The following is a 17,061-nucleotide window of genomic DNA, read 5'->3' on the forward strand; positions in this document are numbered from 1 at the left end:
ACTTAAGAGGTTGCAGAGGGCAATATAATACTGATTCCAGATGTGGAGCTTCAATTGGGGGACACTGAAGTGAAATGGCATAGCAGCTGCTTGTGGATAGTGGTCAGCAATGCTGAGGAGTCAAGCAAAATACCGACAGAGTGTCAGAATCTCAAATGAGACCAAATTGGAGATGCCTTGGCTGACATATTTATAGGGCACATGTATCCCAGGGCAGATTTTGGGATTAAAAAGAAGTTTCCAGGAGAGAAGAATGAAAAGCAAACTTGTAAAGGACTTTGTTTTGCTCTAGCCTTGTGGACCCTAGAATTTTTCAGTCAGAACACTGAATACATATTTATTAGAACTATGGAATGGAGAAAGCAGGATTGGAAGGAACACTCTGTATGTCAGGAACACAGCTGTGCTGGTTTATTATCCCCAGATACAGTACTGCCAGAAACACAATTGACTCTTTACTTGCTGGGAGATTTTGTCTTTCAGCAGAGTTAAAAGGAAGTGAAAGGAGAGGGGATTTGGCTTGGGCTCAAGATTGCTTACTTTCTTGACAATACTGTGGAAACCTGGCCTGCGTTTCATCTGCCGTCAATATGTCCAATAAAGTGGTTGATTTCTGAATACATTCATGTAAACCACAATGCCATACAAGTTGCTACACCTCTATAATTTCCTTTCTCCTCCTATTTTAATTTAATGTGTTCTTGTTATCTCAAAGGATAACGGAGTCAGGAGGCTGGATTGAATAAAAAAAGACTAGATTGTACGCCATGGGCAGGTTTACTCTTATCTATTTTATTATTTGTATGTACAGCGCTGTGCAAATCTACAGCACTATATAAATAAAGCATACTACTACTTGCTAATTAGCTTACTTGCTGTTCACCGCTATGATCTTTGGAATAGCGGTATATAAATAAAACAAATTATTATTATTATTACTAGTAGTAGTAATAATAGCCCAAGGCAACAAATTGAAATGTCATTTCCTCTACTACTAATAATAAAACTGCTAGTTTGCTACCATTTAACACTGTCAAAATCTAACATCTGAAGAAAGACCACTTCACCCCTCATAGTGGGCTGACATTTCAGCTGTTCACACATACATTCTCTACATAAACATTCACTATAAGACCAACAAAGGGTAGGAGATTTATTTGCAATGCCTAGCCAGGGACTATTTCCATGAGCAAAGGATTTTAGCTTCAGCATCCACCTAAAACCAAGAAAGAGAGATTCATCACCAAGCACATACTGGAAATCAGATCTTTTTGTTGGCTGTTTGCTTAGATTTCCAATAGGAACTGAAGTTACACTAACAGCATTTCCACCCCCTGCCACTTTCACTGCCTTCTCACTTTCGCAGAACTAAACACAACCCCACGCATCAAATATGCATTTGAATTTGGAGTAGGAGGAGAAGTGCTCAAAGATCAACTTTGCTTTCCGTTTCACAAGCAGTACAAGAAACTAACATTGCTTCCAATGTATACTCTACAATCTAATGTGAAAGGAAACACGGTAAAGTACTGAAATGTAAGCAAATGCACAGTGATTATTTATTTTGATGTTATCATTACTTCATATTTCACTCGAGGTACTTAAAAGGGGTTACTGTCTGAACGGCTGTTTCAAAGGATGCAGCCATTTACTATATGGCTGTTACTTGTACATTTGGGAGTTTGATTATTGTTTTACAAACAGCACACTGGCTACGGGAAGCCAGCTATCTGTAGTATCCAGCCATTATAAAATGCAATTAGCTATTCCTAGGAGTTCTGATCTACTGGAAGCACAGTGTTAAGTAGTTACAAACTCACAGAAGGGCTGAATAGTATAAATGACTAAAATAATTTACCACAAAGCCAAACCACTGGTCAATCAATCACTGACAAGCAGCAGCCCCCTGGTGTCTTTTCTAGCTCTGTCTGGAAACTGAACCTAGGACTTTCTTCATGCAAAACTTTTGCTCTACTATTGTGTTTATTATTGCTGTTTGCAAAGAGGTTACCATTCTAAGTTGAAGTCACATCTTTATAATGAAGGCTGGATGGAGGAAAATTTGTACAAGGAGTTATCACATGTTGGGATGCACCTATTTCAGGCGACATAGAAACAGCTACTGATGAGCAGCCATGTGTAAGCGACTGTGGTAGCAGTTCGAGAACTCGGAGTTTTGAACTCAAAGTCTCCTCAAGCACCCACTTCTGCCCAGAAGAGTAGGTATTAGGTGCTTATCAATTTAACATTATGCTTTACAAATAGTTCATCATTGAACTTTGCCATCCACCTTAAAAGAACTAAATTTTGAATTTGATAGTGATTGATATTAATGCAAGTGTGTGTATGTGTGTGTGTATATTCAAAAACATCCAAAAACAGCTGATTGCTCACATGCATGCTCGCTCTCTCTTGCTATAGCAAGTATATCTATCTAACTATCTATCTATATGAAAAAACAACAGCAGTGTTTTCAGATATTTCTAGATGAAAATATAGCTACTTGCATTTATATAATTCACTAACCAAATGTATACACACACACACACAAATATACATGCATACATATAGTACATGCACACAAATGAATAAATGGCTTTGTAATGAAAATTATGCAGAGATGAATTAAAAATAAACAAATGGTACAGAAGGATACAGTTAGTCACTTACAATATGTAGTTACTAGAGTGATTAACTAAACAAAACTACTTACGGTAAATATTAACCAATCAAAACAAGTTAAATATTATACAAAAAAAATATTGTCCAATGCATCTTGCCACAACATTTAAATAGTTTGGCTAGTCACTCTAACAAATATGACTATTATATAAATAGATGCAATATAACATAACATAAAACATAGCCTAATGGCATAATACCTACAACAAACTGGATTTTGTTTAGAATGGCTGCTCATTTTACTCTAAAGCAAAACTGGAATTGTAAGAATAGGATCTACTTGCACAGACTGTTGTAAGCTGGAAGCTACTTTTTAAAGCAGTTCACACAAATGTGTCAAGAAGATGCTGGTGACTAATTGAGCCAAAAAAAGCCTGATTGTTCAGTTCACATTGGGCTGCTGATCAGACATTTGAGTTCCAAAGCAGACCCCCTGAATTTTTACTGAAAAGCTAGAAGATGGGCAAGCAATTTTAAGTAGTTGCAAACTGCAGTTGCCAATTTTGTGGGTTACCAAAAAAGTTGGTTTTTCCATTTTGTAATGAGGCTATATGTAACATAACACGGCATTTGATGAGCAGCAGTCAACGCCAACTACAACACACTAAGCTCAGAGTCCAGCATTACTCCTTTCAGATACTGCGAAACTGGGCACAGAGCATGGAAACAGAGCACACCAGAGCAACAGAGCTCTTCAATCATTTCAGACACCATGCAGTGACAACAGGTAGCAGCCGATAGCCTTGGTTGCTTTCCAGCCCTGTAATTAGGCTACGGGAATGAATGGGTCCTGGTATTTCTTGTGCTTTGAGGCCACATGGTTAACTATCCAGCAGAGTTCTGGCCTATTTATTATCCCGTGAATTCATTGATCACAGATCCTCTTGACAAAAGGGCATGGACTTGGGAGGAAGGGGGTCTGTCCTCTTTCAGCACTAACTAGCACAGGCCAAGGAACAGTTCTAGGTTCTAATCAAGTCAGGGCTTGAAGCCTCCAGTCCCATGTACAGGCTGTTTGTAAGAGAGGCATTTCATGAAGGTGTGTGTACTTGTGGGTGTGGTGGTATAGAGTCTACACATCATTTCTGACTTCTGACAATCTTCAGGTGAACCTATTACAAGGTTTTCTTAGCAGGATTTATTCACAGGAGTTTGCCTTCCCCTGAGGCTGAGAGAGGGGAACAGTGGGTTTCCTTGCCTGGGTAGAGATTTGAACCTTGGTCTCCCAGAGTCCAAAACTCAAACCACACTGGCTAGCATTCCCAGATACAGCCAGTATTTTCAATGGAAATTGTCCCTTACCCTCAGAGATGCTTATATACACAAATGTGGCATCACCAAAATGTGCCTTTAAAGTACAGTCTCAGGGAGGAAGGGCCTTGTCACCAATTCACTTCCTGCCAAAGGGATCTCTAGATAATTGTGTAACCACTTGCAATAAGATACATCTAGTACCATGGGCAACGCAAAGACATGAAGCAGGTCACCTTTTGTTGAGAGGTGCTTTGAGAATAGAACTTGCAATACACAAGTGTAAGAATTTAGGGTGAAGCCTATACACATTTGCTGAGCATACATTGTCAGAAATGTCACATATAATGTACACACTTCCATGTAATCAATCCAGCAAGTAAAGTATTTCCAAGGGCAGTTATTTCACTTTATTGAACAGGCCAAATAGTAATGACTATTTCCACCTTTTAAGAATTGGACTGTTCAAGAGGGAGAACCAACAAATTATGGGTTTCAGCAGTACACAAAAGGATCAATGGCTGCAATCCCACCAAGAGTAAAAGACATGAAGAAAGTTTTCCTAGTTAGTCGTTATACTGCTCAGCAGCGTTCCATTCCACTGAGTGCCCTGAAGTCCCACCACAATTTAGAACTACAGGCGGATTCACCAGCAAAATATATCAACTCCAGTGCATGCTCAACTTGGGGGGGGGGGGGGAGGAGGAGGGGGGAATCAGTAACTCAACAGGTGAGGCTATGAAATCTGATCAGGAAAGACAAAGCAGTTCCTGTCAGTGGCGTGCTGGGAAGAACGCATCATTTGCACCGTATCAGGAGACGTGCTTGAAACAGTAGTGCACTGAAGTCTCAGCCACATGAATAATCTTTGCCATCTGTTTGAACAACTCAGCGAATGCTCTGGCTGCAATCTGAAGGAACACTGCCACAGAAGCACAAGGGCCTTACTGATGGATCACAAGAGCCCGTCCCTTCCTCTGGGGGCCCATTTTCTTCACAACGCCATGCTGCGACTAAGGCATTGTGATCTGGGGCCTGCTGGAGATAGAAGTGGAAGGCATTTTATGTCCAACAGAGCTGTTGAAAAAGGGAAAGGGAGACCCCATCTTGAATTGTGGTAGGCTCTTGTCTCCAAAGAGAAGTTCATTCATTCAAGAGGCTGTAAGTGTATTCTGAAGTAGAAGTGAAGAGCCCCTGAAACTGATGTAGCATGAAATCAGATACAAAACTTTGATCTACAGTTTGTTTGGGGCAACAGAGTTGAACAAAGTTTGGAATGTTAAGGCAAGGGTTTGTTATTTTACTATATCATTTTCAAAAGGTTCAAGACTCAGGCTGGCATTTTTAGAAGTTTTCTCTCTCACTCCCGAAAATGGCATTATAGAATGCCCCACACTCTTGTTCTCTATATATCTCTTACAGAATTTATCATTTCCAAGCACAATGCTCAAATATGTATTCTGCATATTAATGACCCTCAATCCCTATGCTACTTGGCCATTAAACCCAGAGTAAGTCAGGTTGCTAAGTCTCAAAGTCAGCAACAGCTTGCCATGGCCATGTTTTTTCCAGTCTAGCTCTTGTTAACTCTAGCCCAACACAGTACAGCAGAGATGCTTCATGGCTATCGCTCTCAGACTCCTCAAATCACAGAATGGGCACATAGCACAAAGAGTGGGCCAGCATCACCATTAGGCAAAATGAAGCAGCTGCCTCAAACAGATTTTGGGGGTCATGGAAGGGCAGAAAATTAATTATTGTGATTATATTTACTGCCAGGAAATGGGAGAGGCAAGTGTGAGATTTTTTTGTCTTGGATGTCCCAGTAGTTGAGAGTACTAGAATACTATCCATGGCCTAAATACCCTAAGGCACCAGATCTTGTCTGAGCTCAGAAATTAAGCAGGGTCAGATGGGTTAGTACTTGCATGGGAGTCTGCCAACAAATACCAGGTGCTGTAAGCTATATTGCAGAGGAGGAAACTGGCAAAGCCACCTCTGAGTATTCCTTGTCTAAGAAAACCCTATGAAAATCATAAAGTCACTATAAGTTAGCAGGTGACCTGAAGGCACATACACATACAGATTGCTATCCACTTTAATTTGTGGAGGGGGACATCATTTTCTACTCTGCCTCAGAAAGCAAAATATTTTGGGTTAGTTCCCGCTATCACTAAGAGTCATCAATCCCATAACGTAATTCATTTAGGCTCTGAAACAGAAAAGAGTAATAACAGAACATGGCATTTTCAAAAGTCTCAAGAAAAGAGAACAGTACCTGTCAGAAGTGTGAAAATGGGACTTTCTCTACAAAATGTATTAGACCAGAGGGAATAAGAGCAAGAAAGGGAAGTTGAACAGGTCCATCCAGAGCCTCCTTGCATATACAGTAATAGTATAAGGTGCCTTCATAGGGAATCAGAAGAGGAAGGCAGTTTATATAGAAGAATTTTTACCTCCGACTAAAAAATCTTTAGATTTAAGGGGTAGAATTAACTTAATACATCATGTATTTTATTAGACACAACTTCAGTCACAGCGTCAACAAACCATCTGAAGCAGAAAACAATGGCAAATCTTTCCATTCACACCCAATGAACTGTGGATTAACTTGTGAGTTGTGCAGGCAATTTGTTACAAGTATAATTTGGAAGCAGATGGACAGAATTCCATTTAGTGCAAAAAGGCCTTGAACAGTGAACAAGATAACAAGGATACCTTAGAGAACTTATTGCTATTTGAAAGCTCTCAGACAACAAAGGCTTCTTTGTGTTACTCATAAAAGTTTGGACCGCTCCTTTCTAGGCAATACTATCACAGGCACCCATTTCTATTGGAAGGAAGTTCCAGATTCACAAGTCATATGGAGAGACCCAACAGCCAAATCCTAGGAATCACAGTTATAAACAGTTGTTGATTACTGTGGCAAAGGCATGAATGTGTGCATGCATCCCAACACACATCAACCGAGACCAAGAATTCTTTCCCTGTTAACGGTTTCCCGCTGCAAGACATTGGGCTCACAAGTTTTAGGAAGCCGACCAAGCCTTAAGTGATTTGACCACCTTTCAACATCACTGTCTCCCTAAAATTATAGCACAGTAACACTGCAGGAACAGACAAGATTGAAAGTAACAAGAAAGCTATTTGGAAGGTTTTAGACTATAATGTCTGCATTTAAACTAGATTGTGGAAGTGTTGTTTTCTCCCATCTTATTTTTCTGCATGCCAACGAGGAAAAATATCATGAACTCCATTGCTTGTAAAAGTGCTTAGCTTTAATAGCTGGATCTAGTTTCCTTTCCATCCCGGTGAAACATTGCCATTCAAAACTACTAAATAGAAAGTGTAGGTTAAAGAGTTGTTTCTGTAAGTCGCGAGCTAACAGACTGCTGTTCTGGAGCTGGGTTACAGAAGCTGACAGATTTGCAAGAAAATCCACACTGCCTTCATGCCTACAAGTTGTTCAACAGTGTGCCTTCCCTTTTTGTTAGACTTAAATAAGCAGGGGGGAATCATTATAACTAGTGATGTGAAGAAAATATTCAGGGACACGCATCTGGCATGTTTAAGTATAATCCTCCTAACTTTTTTTTTTAATTTTAATAATTCCAGTGACATTTCTCAGAATCATTCTCGTTTAAGAGATTGCCCTTCCAGAGCTCTGGTTATATTGTGGAAAACAAATATTATTCTAATCTACTGTTTGTTGACTATCCGCCCCACATTATGCATGTGTGTATTCGCCATATCATTCACTTTGACAAGTTTTATCTTACATATTCAGCAGCGTTTATTTGTCTGTTAAGTGGTTTAGGCCAGGTCTGTGCACACGTGGCAGATCTAGGTCACACAACAAAAAGGCATCAAGTTCCCTTTTTTCCTCCCTTGAACATAATCATTCAAATACCAAACTTCAGGTTTATGATACAGTTCAACAGGGCTGTGATACTGTTTCTAACTCATGGACGTGAGCACTGATTATTATTTTTCTAAAGGAAAATTGTTTACAAAAGGTGTTTACAAAAATATCTTCTAACACCAGATTTTCAAAAGGAAAAGGATACATAAGACAGAAAAGGTTCTAAAGCAGATTTTAAACTTAATTTATGAAATTGCATTGCTTCAATGGTTACAAACTGGCTTCAGTTAAAAGTAACCGAGTTGAACTTGGGATCAAGCCTGATTTTGGGGTTGAAAACTCAATGAATGTTTATTTGGGCTTATTCCTAGGTGGTCACAGTAGGATTTACCTCTGAGTAAATATGCATAGCATATAGGCTATAAACACAAAATAACAATGTAATCCTATACATGAAAGCTCAACGGGCCCGTTCTCGAAGCACAGAGTAGGATTGTAGCCTCCGTCTCACTAACACAAAAATGTTTACTCTAAGTAAATCTGTTTTGTGCTGCACTGCAGGAGCTTCATTATAAGATTTGTAAGAGTTCTGCAGGACACTCTTCAGAGATCATGCCATGTTCCTCTGCATTCTGAAGTAACACAAGATGGATTCTCAACAGTACTCTGCCTGTCCCCCGCCCCTTACTCTTGTAATAGGTTTTCTGTAGAGACCCAGACATGTAATTTTGTAATTACTAGTTTCACAGAAGCTAGTAAGTTCCAGGAGGAAAACTCCTTCTATATTTGCTGCACTGGCCTATTAGAAACATTAATTAGAAAGAGACATTTTACTCCAGTGAATCATCACTGAGTGTGGCTGAGCTTGTGCAAACCATCCCATCCCTAAAGCAAAGTATTCCCTTAAAATACTGATTTATTCCACTTACTGTCTCTAGGAATCCCATTTGCAGTTTATTGTTTACCAGTCCTTTACATGGAAAGGGTTGTTGTTGTTGTTGTTGTTGTTGTTGTTGTTGTTGTTGTTATTTCTAGCCCGCCTCTCCCTACTTAACCATTTTACCATCTAATTTAACCAGTTAGTCTATGCAGAACTCAAGATATTTTAACATAATTTCACTAAACAGCTCTTTCGCAACCTAACAGTCACTTTTTAACAATGCTTTATTGCAAATATGATGAAACTTTAACACTTGCTAAAGGCACACTTGCAAGTTTTGAACTGCTTATCTACCTTCTTAGTTTGGGAAAACAGAAGAATCCAGTATAAGCCTGGTATTAACCCAGAGTCACTTAACATTTCTTGTTTAACTTTGTTTAAAGTAACAGCAATTGTGACATTTAGATCACAAGAAAACTCACTTAACATTCAGTGGCTGAAAAGGCTTAAGTAATGTATATGTTCCCAAGCTAGCCCTGATCCTTCGCTCAAAATAAACAATTATTTTATTGTTTAGAATAAAAAGGAGAATTACCTTTCTTTTCCAAGTGATGATGATGATGGAAACTTTACAACTAACATGAACAAAAACCCATAAGCATCTTTTTTTCCACATTTATTCTATTAATACTAGTTGTCTGAGTTGTGATTGCTAAAGGAGATCACACGTGGCTTGTTACTTTTTAGAAGAGGCAATATTTCCCACTGAATAATTTAATAAATATTTAGAATTTCGAAAGTTGTTTGACTATAGACAGCAAACACAATCAGATGTAAAAATTTAAATACAAGTCGGAGCCATGCCAAAACCGATCAACCTCATTTTAAAAATTGATTTTAGGCAAGCCTATGAGCAACAGAATTTTTAACGGAACAAGATTTTTCTTCATGTCTATGGAAGCAGAGAGAGTTATCACATGTCAGAGACCAGGATTCACTGGAACAGATTCCCTCATGCCTTTCTTTCTGAATGAGGCTTTTCCTGAAATGTAATGTCCTAAACTGATGTCCTAATTTTAATCATATTTGTATATAAACAGAATATGCATGAAGATTAAATTTCAAGTTAACCAAAGTAAGCACACAGCTCTAGGTTTTTAAAGGAGAACTTGAAAGAGCCAACTTTTCTCCCATTTCTGCACCCAAAGAAAGCAAGAGTTTTCTCTCGGTGCAGTTTTACCTAAATAGTCGAATTACTTAGATGAACTGAAGCCTGCATCTCAACAAAAGCACAATCCTGCTGTAATCCAAAATATCTGTTCTGAGCAAATTCAGTTTTCAATGGAGAAAGAGATGAGGGTCCTATTGAATGTTATGCATAGAGTTCAAGCGTCGGACTGGTGAGAAAGTAGCAGCCATTTAAAGTGGCAGCACAATTCAGTGCTTCGGTAAGTCTTTAGCAAAAGTCAAACATTAGATATAGCCAGTTATGCAGCAAAGTATTTCAAACACTTGGTAATTTTTTTAAAAGAAAGTTGAGGCTGCTGTCCTGTACATCTACTAGAAGTCCCATGTAACTCCAACAGGACTTTAAAAGGATTTCACTGTGAGGGCCTTTGAACTCTTTTTACCCATGTAGTTGAGGGGAGAGGGCAAAATAGTTAAGAAAGGAAGTTATGGCACTAACTCTCAAAATCCTTTCCCAGGGAAGGAAGGCTAACTGCAGTCGGAATACACATGAATATGTAACCGGTTGCAACTGTTCAAATTAAGCATTTTAAAGCTGAAGCCATTAATCTGACAGCCACCATCTCATGTCAGTTCAGAATTCTCCAAGTTTGCTGTATTTACATATCATGACTGCAGCTTGTGAGTCACAGTCCCTGAATTAATTAAATTTGACAGTTTAGGCTTGTTTAAATGGGACTTAACACCCCGGTCCAAGAAGCTCTTTAAAATTATGCATCAGAGTTTCATCATCAAAATGCAGTACTTCATCTGAAAATAGTTTGTAGAGGGTCTTCGTTTTTTAGACAGTCCGAGTCCAATTTATTTTGGATCGGTTAACTTTTCGAACTGCAATGAAAAACAGTGCTGCAGTCAAAATTGCCAGGCAAGTGAATTCTGGTTAAAATGCTACTGAAAACGACTATGACTACGTGAAGGCACACAACAAAAACATAACGTACCCCTTTGTAACTTATCTTTTATTCACATGAATTTACTCAGGAAGTCATTTCAAACTGCAGTTCATGGCCACAAAATCTCCCTCCCACAAACCAATTCCTAGGAAAATACACCTCAGTTATGTTTATTTTACATGCAGATATATGGACACACTTTTGCCGGCATAATTGGTTACTGATTTCCCTTACAGTAGTTTTCCTTGTTTAAAAAGCAGCAGTTTGGCTTCTTTTGTGGTGCGGATGGGAAGAAACTATCCAGTCAGATCTTGATTGGCTTGGGGAACTTTTATGTTCCTATCAAATAAAATACATTATCAAGGTAAGCACCTGTAGCCACATTTCAGTCTGTTAACTCCTTCGTTTAAGACAACACTCTTCTAGCTGGCATTCACATGGCATCCATTAAATTTGGGCCCTTGATATAAGCCTCTTTTGCTTCCAGAATACTGAAGCTTCTTTTTAAAGTGAAATACTGCTACCAAATTAGCTTCAAAAACAACTCAGCAAAACATTCCTTATACAGAGTAAAGCAACACTATCATGATACACATATAAAACAGGAAAGAACTGTGACAGACAGTAAGGACAAGGGGAATGCCATCTATGCCCATAATCCCAGTATTAAGCTTCATCAAAAATTGCAAAATGGCATCCCTGCAAATCTCATCCCAGTTCTACAGCTCTTCTCCCTAGTCAGCATCTTCCCAAAGCCTGCCAAAACTATGCTCCCACCAACTCCTAGCTAATCCATATCTTTCAGTTCTTCAGAACATGGCATTTTTTTCAGATTGAGTTACTAGCTCTATATATCTTCTGTGTTTAGACAACAGGAAGACACCACTTTTTGAAAGATCTTGCATAAACTGGACTGACACTGCCCATTAAGCTTGTGAAGTTTAGGAAGTCATGTTTAATCAAAAGGCCTTTTGTAAAATGCCATGAGTGTTACCCATGCCACAGCCATGCAAAATGCAGCAACATTCATAGCTAGAGGACCTGTGAAGCAGAGCTTCAGTGGCATTAAAACATTACTTCAAATCATTCCTTTGAAATGTAAATGCAGTGACAAAATAAATGACAGTGTAAATGAATGACAAAAAAAAAATGAGACAGACAAACTCATTTGTCATCTACATCAAATACATGTGTTTAAAATACAGTGAGCCCTTGGTATCTTGTTTGCGGGGGGGGGGGGGTTCCAGATTCCCCCCCCCAACCAAAATCTATGGAGGATAAATACATAAAATGGCAAAATCAAAGTTTGCTTTTTGGAATGTATACATTTTTAAAATGAATGCATGAAAATTACATTTCAAGTTAGCCAAAATAAGCACACAGTTTTCAAAGTGTGGATGGATGCATCTGTGGACAAAGAATCTGTTGATATGGAGGACTGTATTAGTCTGCATTAGTTTCAGAGTTCTGTGAGCTGCATGTCCAAATGTCTGTTTATGCGGCTACAGCCTTCCAGATAGACTACTTATAAAGGTCTATTAGTGCAAAAACTGGAGATGCCAGATGTGTAGCTGCCTGCAGCAGGCTGACCATTTAGGCAGCAGAGAGCAGGAGTTAAATGAGAGGGAGTTTTTAAGAAGCAAGTTCCCACCAGCCCCCATCTTTCTAGACTAGTTGGAAACTTTCCCTAAGTTCACCCTTCCGCAACACAGAAATGGTTCTCATCTTCCTGACAGCTCTGCTCATTAACTACAAGTTGCCGTTTGGGGAGGATCTCTGTAAAACCATCTCCCTTAAATGTGTGTCCTTCATTCAGGGCAACAAGAAATGAGCACCAGCCTTCATGCAACAACCAAATCTTGGAGCAGCCCTGGGATGTGGGAGTTGCAAAAGATCTGAAGAGGAAGGAGCCAAGGAGGCGGCAGGTCTACAAACAGAGGACCCAATCCTGGCCTGGAAGAGGAGAGCGCTGCTTAGTCTGATTGAATTGCAACCCAGGAAGAGCCCCAAAAGAGATAACTTGGCTTTGGTTTATTTTTCTATCATTTAGTTTTGCTTTGACTTCAAGAAGCATCTCAAGTTTTCCTTACAGAGGGAGGGGGGAGAGGAATGGAGCTGTGTGTTATTTTGAAAAACGCAGTTAGTAGATGTCACTAGGCATGACTTTAATGACTGCCACTGCAGGTTGCCACTCGGACGGGTCACCGACAGACGCTTTCATCCTCTCCAGTATTTAATACGCAGCCCTTGAAGATGTTGAAAAGGGCAGCTTTCTCTGCCCACTGAGCCCAGCAGAGACTTGAGCCTGTCTGTTCAACACTTCCACTCTCTGCAAGCTTTCGGGATTGAGAGGAGAATTTGCGTTGCCAGACTGCAAATGTACTTACTATTGAAACCAAATGGTAAAGCCCAAAATACACAAAGCCATGGTTGCTGGTAACCCCCTCCTTTTTGGAACCAATATCTTGTGAGCCGCCTTGGGTCCCTTTCTGGGAGAAAGGTGGCAAAGATATGAAATTAAGAAATAAAATAAGAAATAAGACATCCCTCAGCCTGCCAGCACCAATCCAGGTACGCTAAGCTTTATTATAGTTCTTCCATGTTGCGCACACTGCCACAACCCATCCAAGTGAGGACAGAAGTCAGAGACATGGCGAGGTTGGTCAGGAATATCAGTCTGCAAAGGGAGCTTGTGGCACCTTTGAGACTATCTGGACAAAAGAAGCTGTAGCCTAAGCTCCAGTCAAGGTAACTTCTTCCTTGCAACTTCTTTCTCCCAATTAGTCTCAAAGGTGCTACAAGATCCCTTTGCAGGCTGATCACCCTTGGCAGCCATGGCCAACAGCTTCCCAGGTCTCTTGCGTGTGTGTGTGTGTGTGTGTGTGTGTGTGTGTTAAAAGCACATCTTCCCTCTCAATGGAAGATGTGCCTTTAACACACACACAAGGAGTGCCTTCTCTGCTCAGTTTAGACTACGCATTCAGCAGTAGCCTTGTTGGCCACACAGCAAAGCAACATCACATCCCAAACCCACCAAACTGTGCAACTTTTAACCGACCAAGCCAAATGCCCCAAGGACATGATGAATGATGCAAGCTTTCCAAGCTCCCTTGGCTTCTCTGCCCGATGAAGAGGCCGGCGGAGGAGCTGGGGAAGTTTGCATTGGGTGCCTTTTGGGTGGGCCAGGGAAAGGGTTTGTGACTTTTCAATGTTACTGTCCTCCGTTCAGAGTGCTGGAAGAGCCAGCCCAGTGAATGCAACAGGATGTAGCCCACGTTAGTCTCTAGAATCTGAGAGATCTTAGAGCAGCACCTTTGAGACTAGCTTTGCGACTCCTCAGAGGTGCGACACAGCAACCCCCGAGAGGTTTGCCAAGCCTCCCTCTCCCTCTCCCTCTCCCTCTGCGTCTGACGGAGGAGAGTGTGCCGCCTGACGCTTCCTCCCCTTTCGAAGGGCATCCACCCGGCGCCAAGAGGTCCCCTTCCCCCTCCTTTTCTCCGGCCCTTTGGTGGAGGTCGGGGCTGAGGAGCCCAAGAAAGAAGAGGGCAAGCGAGAAAGAAAAGCCCCCTCGAAACCCACTAAGAAGCCGGGAAGCTGGAGGCTGAAGAGAGCCGTCGGAAGGAAGGAAGGAGGGGGGAGGGGGAGCGGGGTTTGGGAAGGCGCACAACCACAGAGACCCCCCCCCCGCCGGGCCCTCCCGGGGCTTCCACCTGGCCGCCCGAAAGGGGCTGGCGGCGCTTCCACTCTCGCAGGGCTCCATCTTGTGGCTCCGTCTGGGATGCTGAGCCTGGCTGAAGGTCCCGGACGCAAAGGCGCCCTTTCCCCTCCGCTCGGAAGAGAGGCGGCCGCCTCGGGCCCCCTTTGCTCCACGCTCTGGCCCCCGGGGAAGCTCGCTTGCGGCCTCGCCGAACTACAAATCCCAGGCTGCCACAAGACGGAGCCCTGGCAGCGAAAGCGCTTTAGGGCTGCGGTGCAGATCCATCTTCCGAGGGGGGCCTCGAAGCAGTCAGGCCGGACGTGCCCCGGAGGGAGAGCCAGCCTTTTGTCTCAGAGCGCAGCCTTTGCCTTCGGGAGCCCTCTGCGCCAGACTCCAGCATCTGGAGGGCTCCGTCCGGGAAGGGCCTGAGCGGAGCCCTGGAAGAGAGGGGGCCTCGGAGGGGCCTCTTCCTCCTCAGGGCCGCCAGGAGTCGGGCTACATCTGGGCACGACCCTCCCCGACTGCTCCAGGCGGGGTTCCCACGAACAAGCGGCCACGCGTGTCCCCCTCCCCCCCGTCGAGCCTGAACTGGGGCCGCAACCAGCCCCGCTGCCCAGAATGCCAGAGCGGGGGGCCAGGGCTGGGAAAGCAGCCTCCCGCCGGGGAACATGGAGCCAAAGGGAGACCAGCGGATCGGCGGGAGGAGAAGGGCGGCCGAAAGGAGGAACGGGGCGGACGTCGGGTTTAGGCCGAGTCCGGGGAAACGGAGAAGGGCCAGGCGCCGCCAAATGGAGGGCCTTCCAAGGAAAGGGAGGAGGCCACCCCAGGAAAGCGCAAGCCAACGCTAGCGAGGTCAATGCCGGCTTAGCCCTGCTCCCCCTGGAGCCCCCGTCGGACTGCCTCCCGGGCAGAAAGGGGAAAGGTCCTGGGGAAGGAGGGCCAAGCCTGGGCACCCCGCCGAGGGCCCAAGGGAAGGCCAGGGGGAGGGCAGGGCCCTCCAAGGCTTTCCGACCCAGGATTGGAGACCCTCCTACGACGGCCCGATCCTGGGCGGTTCTTGGCAAGGGCTTGTTCAGCGGAGCTCTGCCCTGGCCTTCTTCCCCGGAGGAGGAGGCAGGTGAGAGAGGGGGCTTCTTGCCCAGAGTCGGCCGCGGGGGGCAAGGGGGGAAGACTGGCCCCCGAGTCCGGCTCTCCAGAGTCCTCCGTCTGACCCTCCTCAGAACCCGAGGAGAGCTACGCTTGGCCGAAGCGGCCGCGGGTTCAAGGCGCCTCCTGGTCCTTGGGCCCCTTCCCTCCGCCTCAGACGGGAGGGAGGCAGAGCTAGAGGGGCCCTAAAGGCCACTGCTGGCCCTCCTCCGTCGGCCCCTCGCAGGCCTCCCAGGCCGGGAAGGAGGGACAGGGCAAACAGAGGAAGGAGGAGAAGAGGGGAAAGAGGAGAAGGGGAAAGGGATGGGCAGAGGAAAAGACAGGGGCAAGGGGAAGAAGGGGGGCAGAAGAAGGAGAAGAAGGGAAAGGGAAAGGAAGGGAAAGGAGGAGGAGGGGAAAAAGAAAAAAGGGAGAAAGAAAGAAAGAAGGGGAAAGGGAAAGGGAAGAAGGGGGAGTAGAAGAAGGGGAAGATGGGGCAGGGCCTCCCTCCTTTACCTGTACCAGGGGAGCCCTCTCTCGTAGTTGCGGTCGAAGAAGTGGGGCTCGGCGCCCACCGCCCGGACGTCGGGGTGAACGCGGAGGAACTCGAGGAGGGCGCGGGTGCCTCCCTTCTTGACGCCGATGATGAGGGCCTGCGGGAGGCGCTTGCTCCCGGCGCCGTTGAGGAAGCTGGAGAGGGAGGACGCCGAGGTCCCTGCTGCCCCGGCGGCGGCGGCGGCGGCGGCGCCTCCTCCTCCGTCCTCCTCGTCCTCCTCGTCGTCGATCTCGCCCTCCGGGGCCGGGTTCAAGGGCTGTCCTTTGAGGCCGGGGCCCCGGAGCAGGAGCAGCTTGGCCAGGGCCCGGGAGGAGGAGGAGGAGGAGGCGGCAGGGGAGCCCAGGAGGAGGCTGTCGTCGGAAGCGGCGAAGGCGAAGGCGCAGGAGGCGAGGAGGCAGAGGGCGAGCATGGCGAGGAAGAGGAGGAGGAGGAGGAGGACCCCCAGCCTCCTTGGCCCGGCAGGGAGCAGCGCTGGCGGCGTCGAGGGGGCCCCGGGGGCATCGGGGAGGCGTCCTCGGGGGCGCTGCTGCTGCTGCTGCTGCTGCTGCCGCTGCCGCTGCTGCTGCTGGATCAGGCGGGTCAGGATCAGGAGGAGGGGAAGGCTGCGTGGGCCCAGAGGCGGAGGAGGAGGAGGCCCTGGGGCCGCGGCGGGCCCAGCACCATGGCTCCCGCCTCCGGGGAACGCCGCATCCTCCTCCGCAGCCACCCTCGGCGCCTCTGGCCCTCGGAGCCCAGCAGCAGCAGAGCGCCTTCGCCGGGAAAGAGAGGGCGGGCAGCCAGGAGGAGGAGGAGGAGGAGGAGGCCGGCCTGAGTGGCACCCCCCGGCAGCCTATAAGAGGCGCCCTCCGCATGCTAATGAGGCCCCCC

At 44.9% G+C, this 17,061-nt stretch overlaps 1 protein-coding gene across 1 annotated transcript in view; it reads right to left on the reverse strand.

Moving 5' to 3' along the window:
* Window positions 1-16,741, reverse strand: part of LOC149322084 (heparan sulfate glucosamine 3-O-sulfotransferase 3B1-like) — a 42,041-nt gene extending 25,300 nt beyond the window's left edge. Inside the window, exon 1 of the mRNA XM_089534240.1 lies at window positions 16,155-16,741. Within this exon, the coding sequence (XP_089390366.1) occupies window positions 16,155-16,603 (449 nt within the window). The 5' untranslated portion in view covers window positions 16,604-16,741. The remainder of the gene's footprint in view (window positions 1-16,154) is intronic.
* Between the last annotated feature and the right edge of the window lie 320 nt (window positions 16,742-17,061).

Source organism: Sceloporus occidentalis, unplaced genomic scaffold, assembly GCF_023333645.1.
Source record: "Sceloporus occidentalis isolate IW3139 unplaced genomic scaffold, rSceOcc1.0.p SCAF_1, whole genome shotgun sequence".
In the NCBI taxonomy this organism is placed as follows: Eukaryota; Metazoa; Chordata; class Lepidosauria; order Squamata; family Phrynosomatidae; genus Sceloporus; species Sceloporus occidentalis.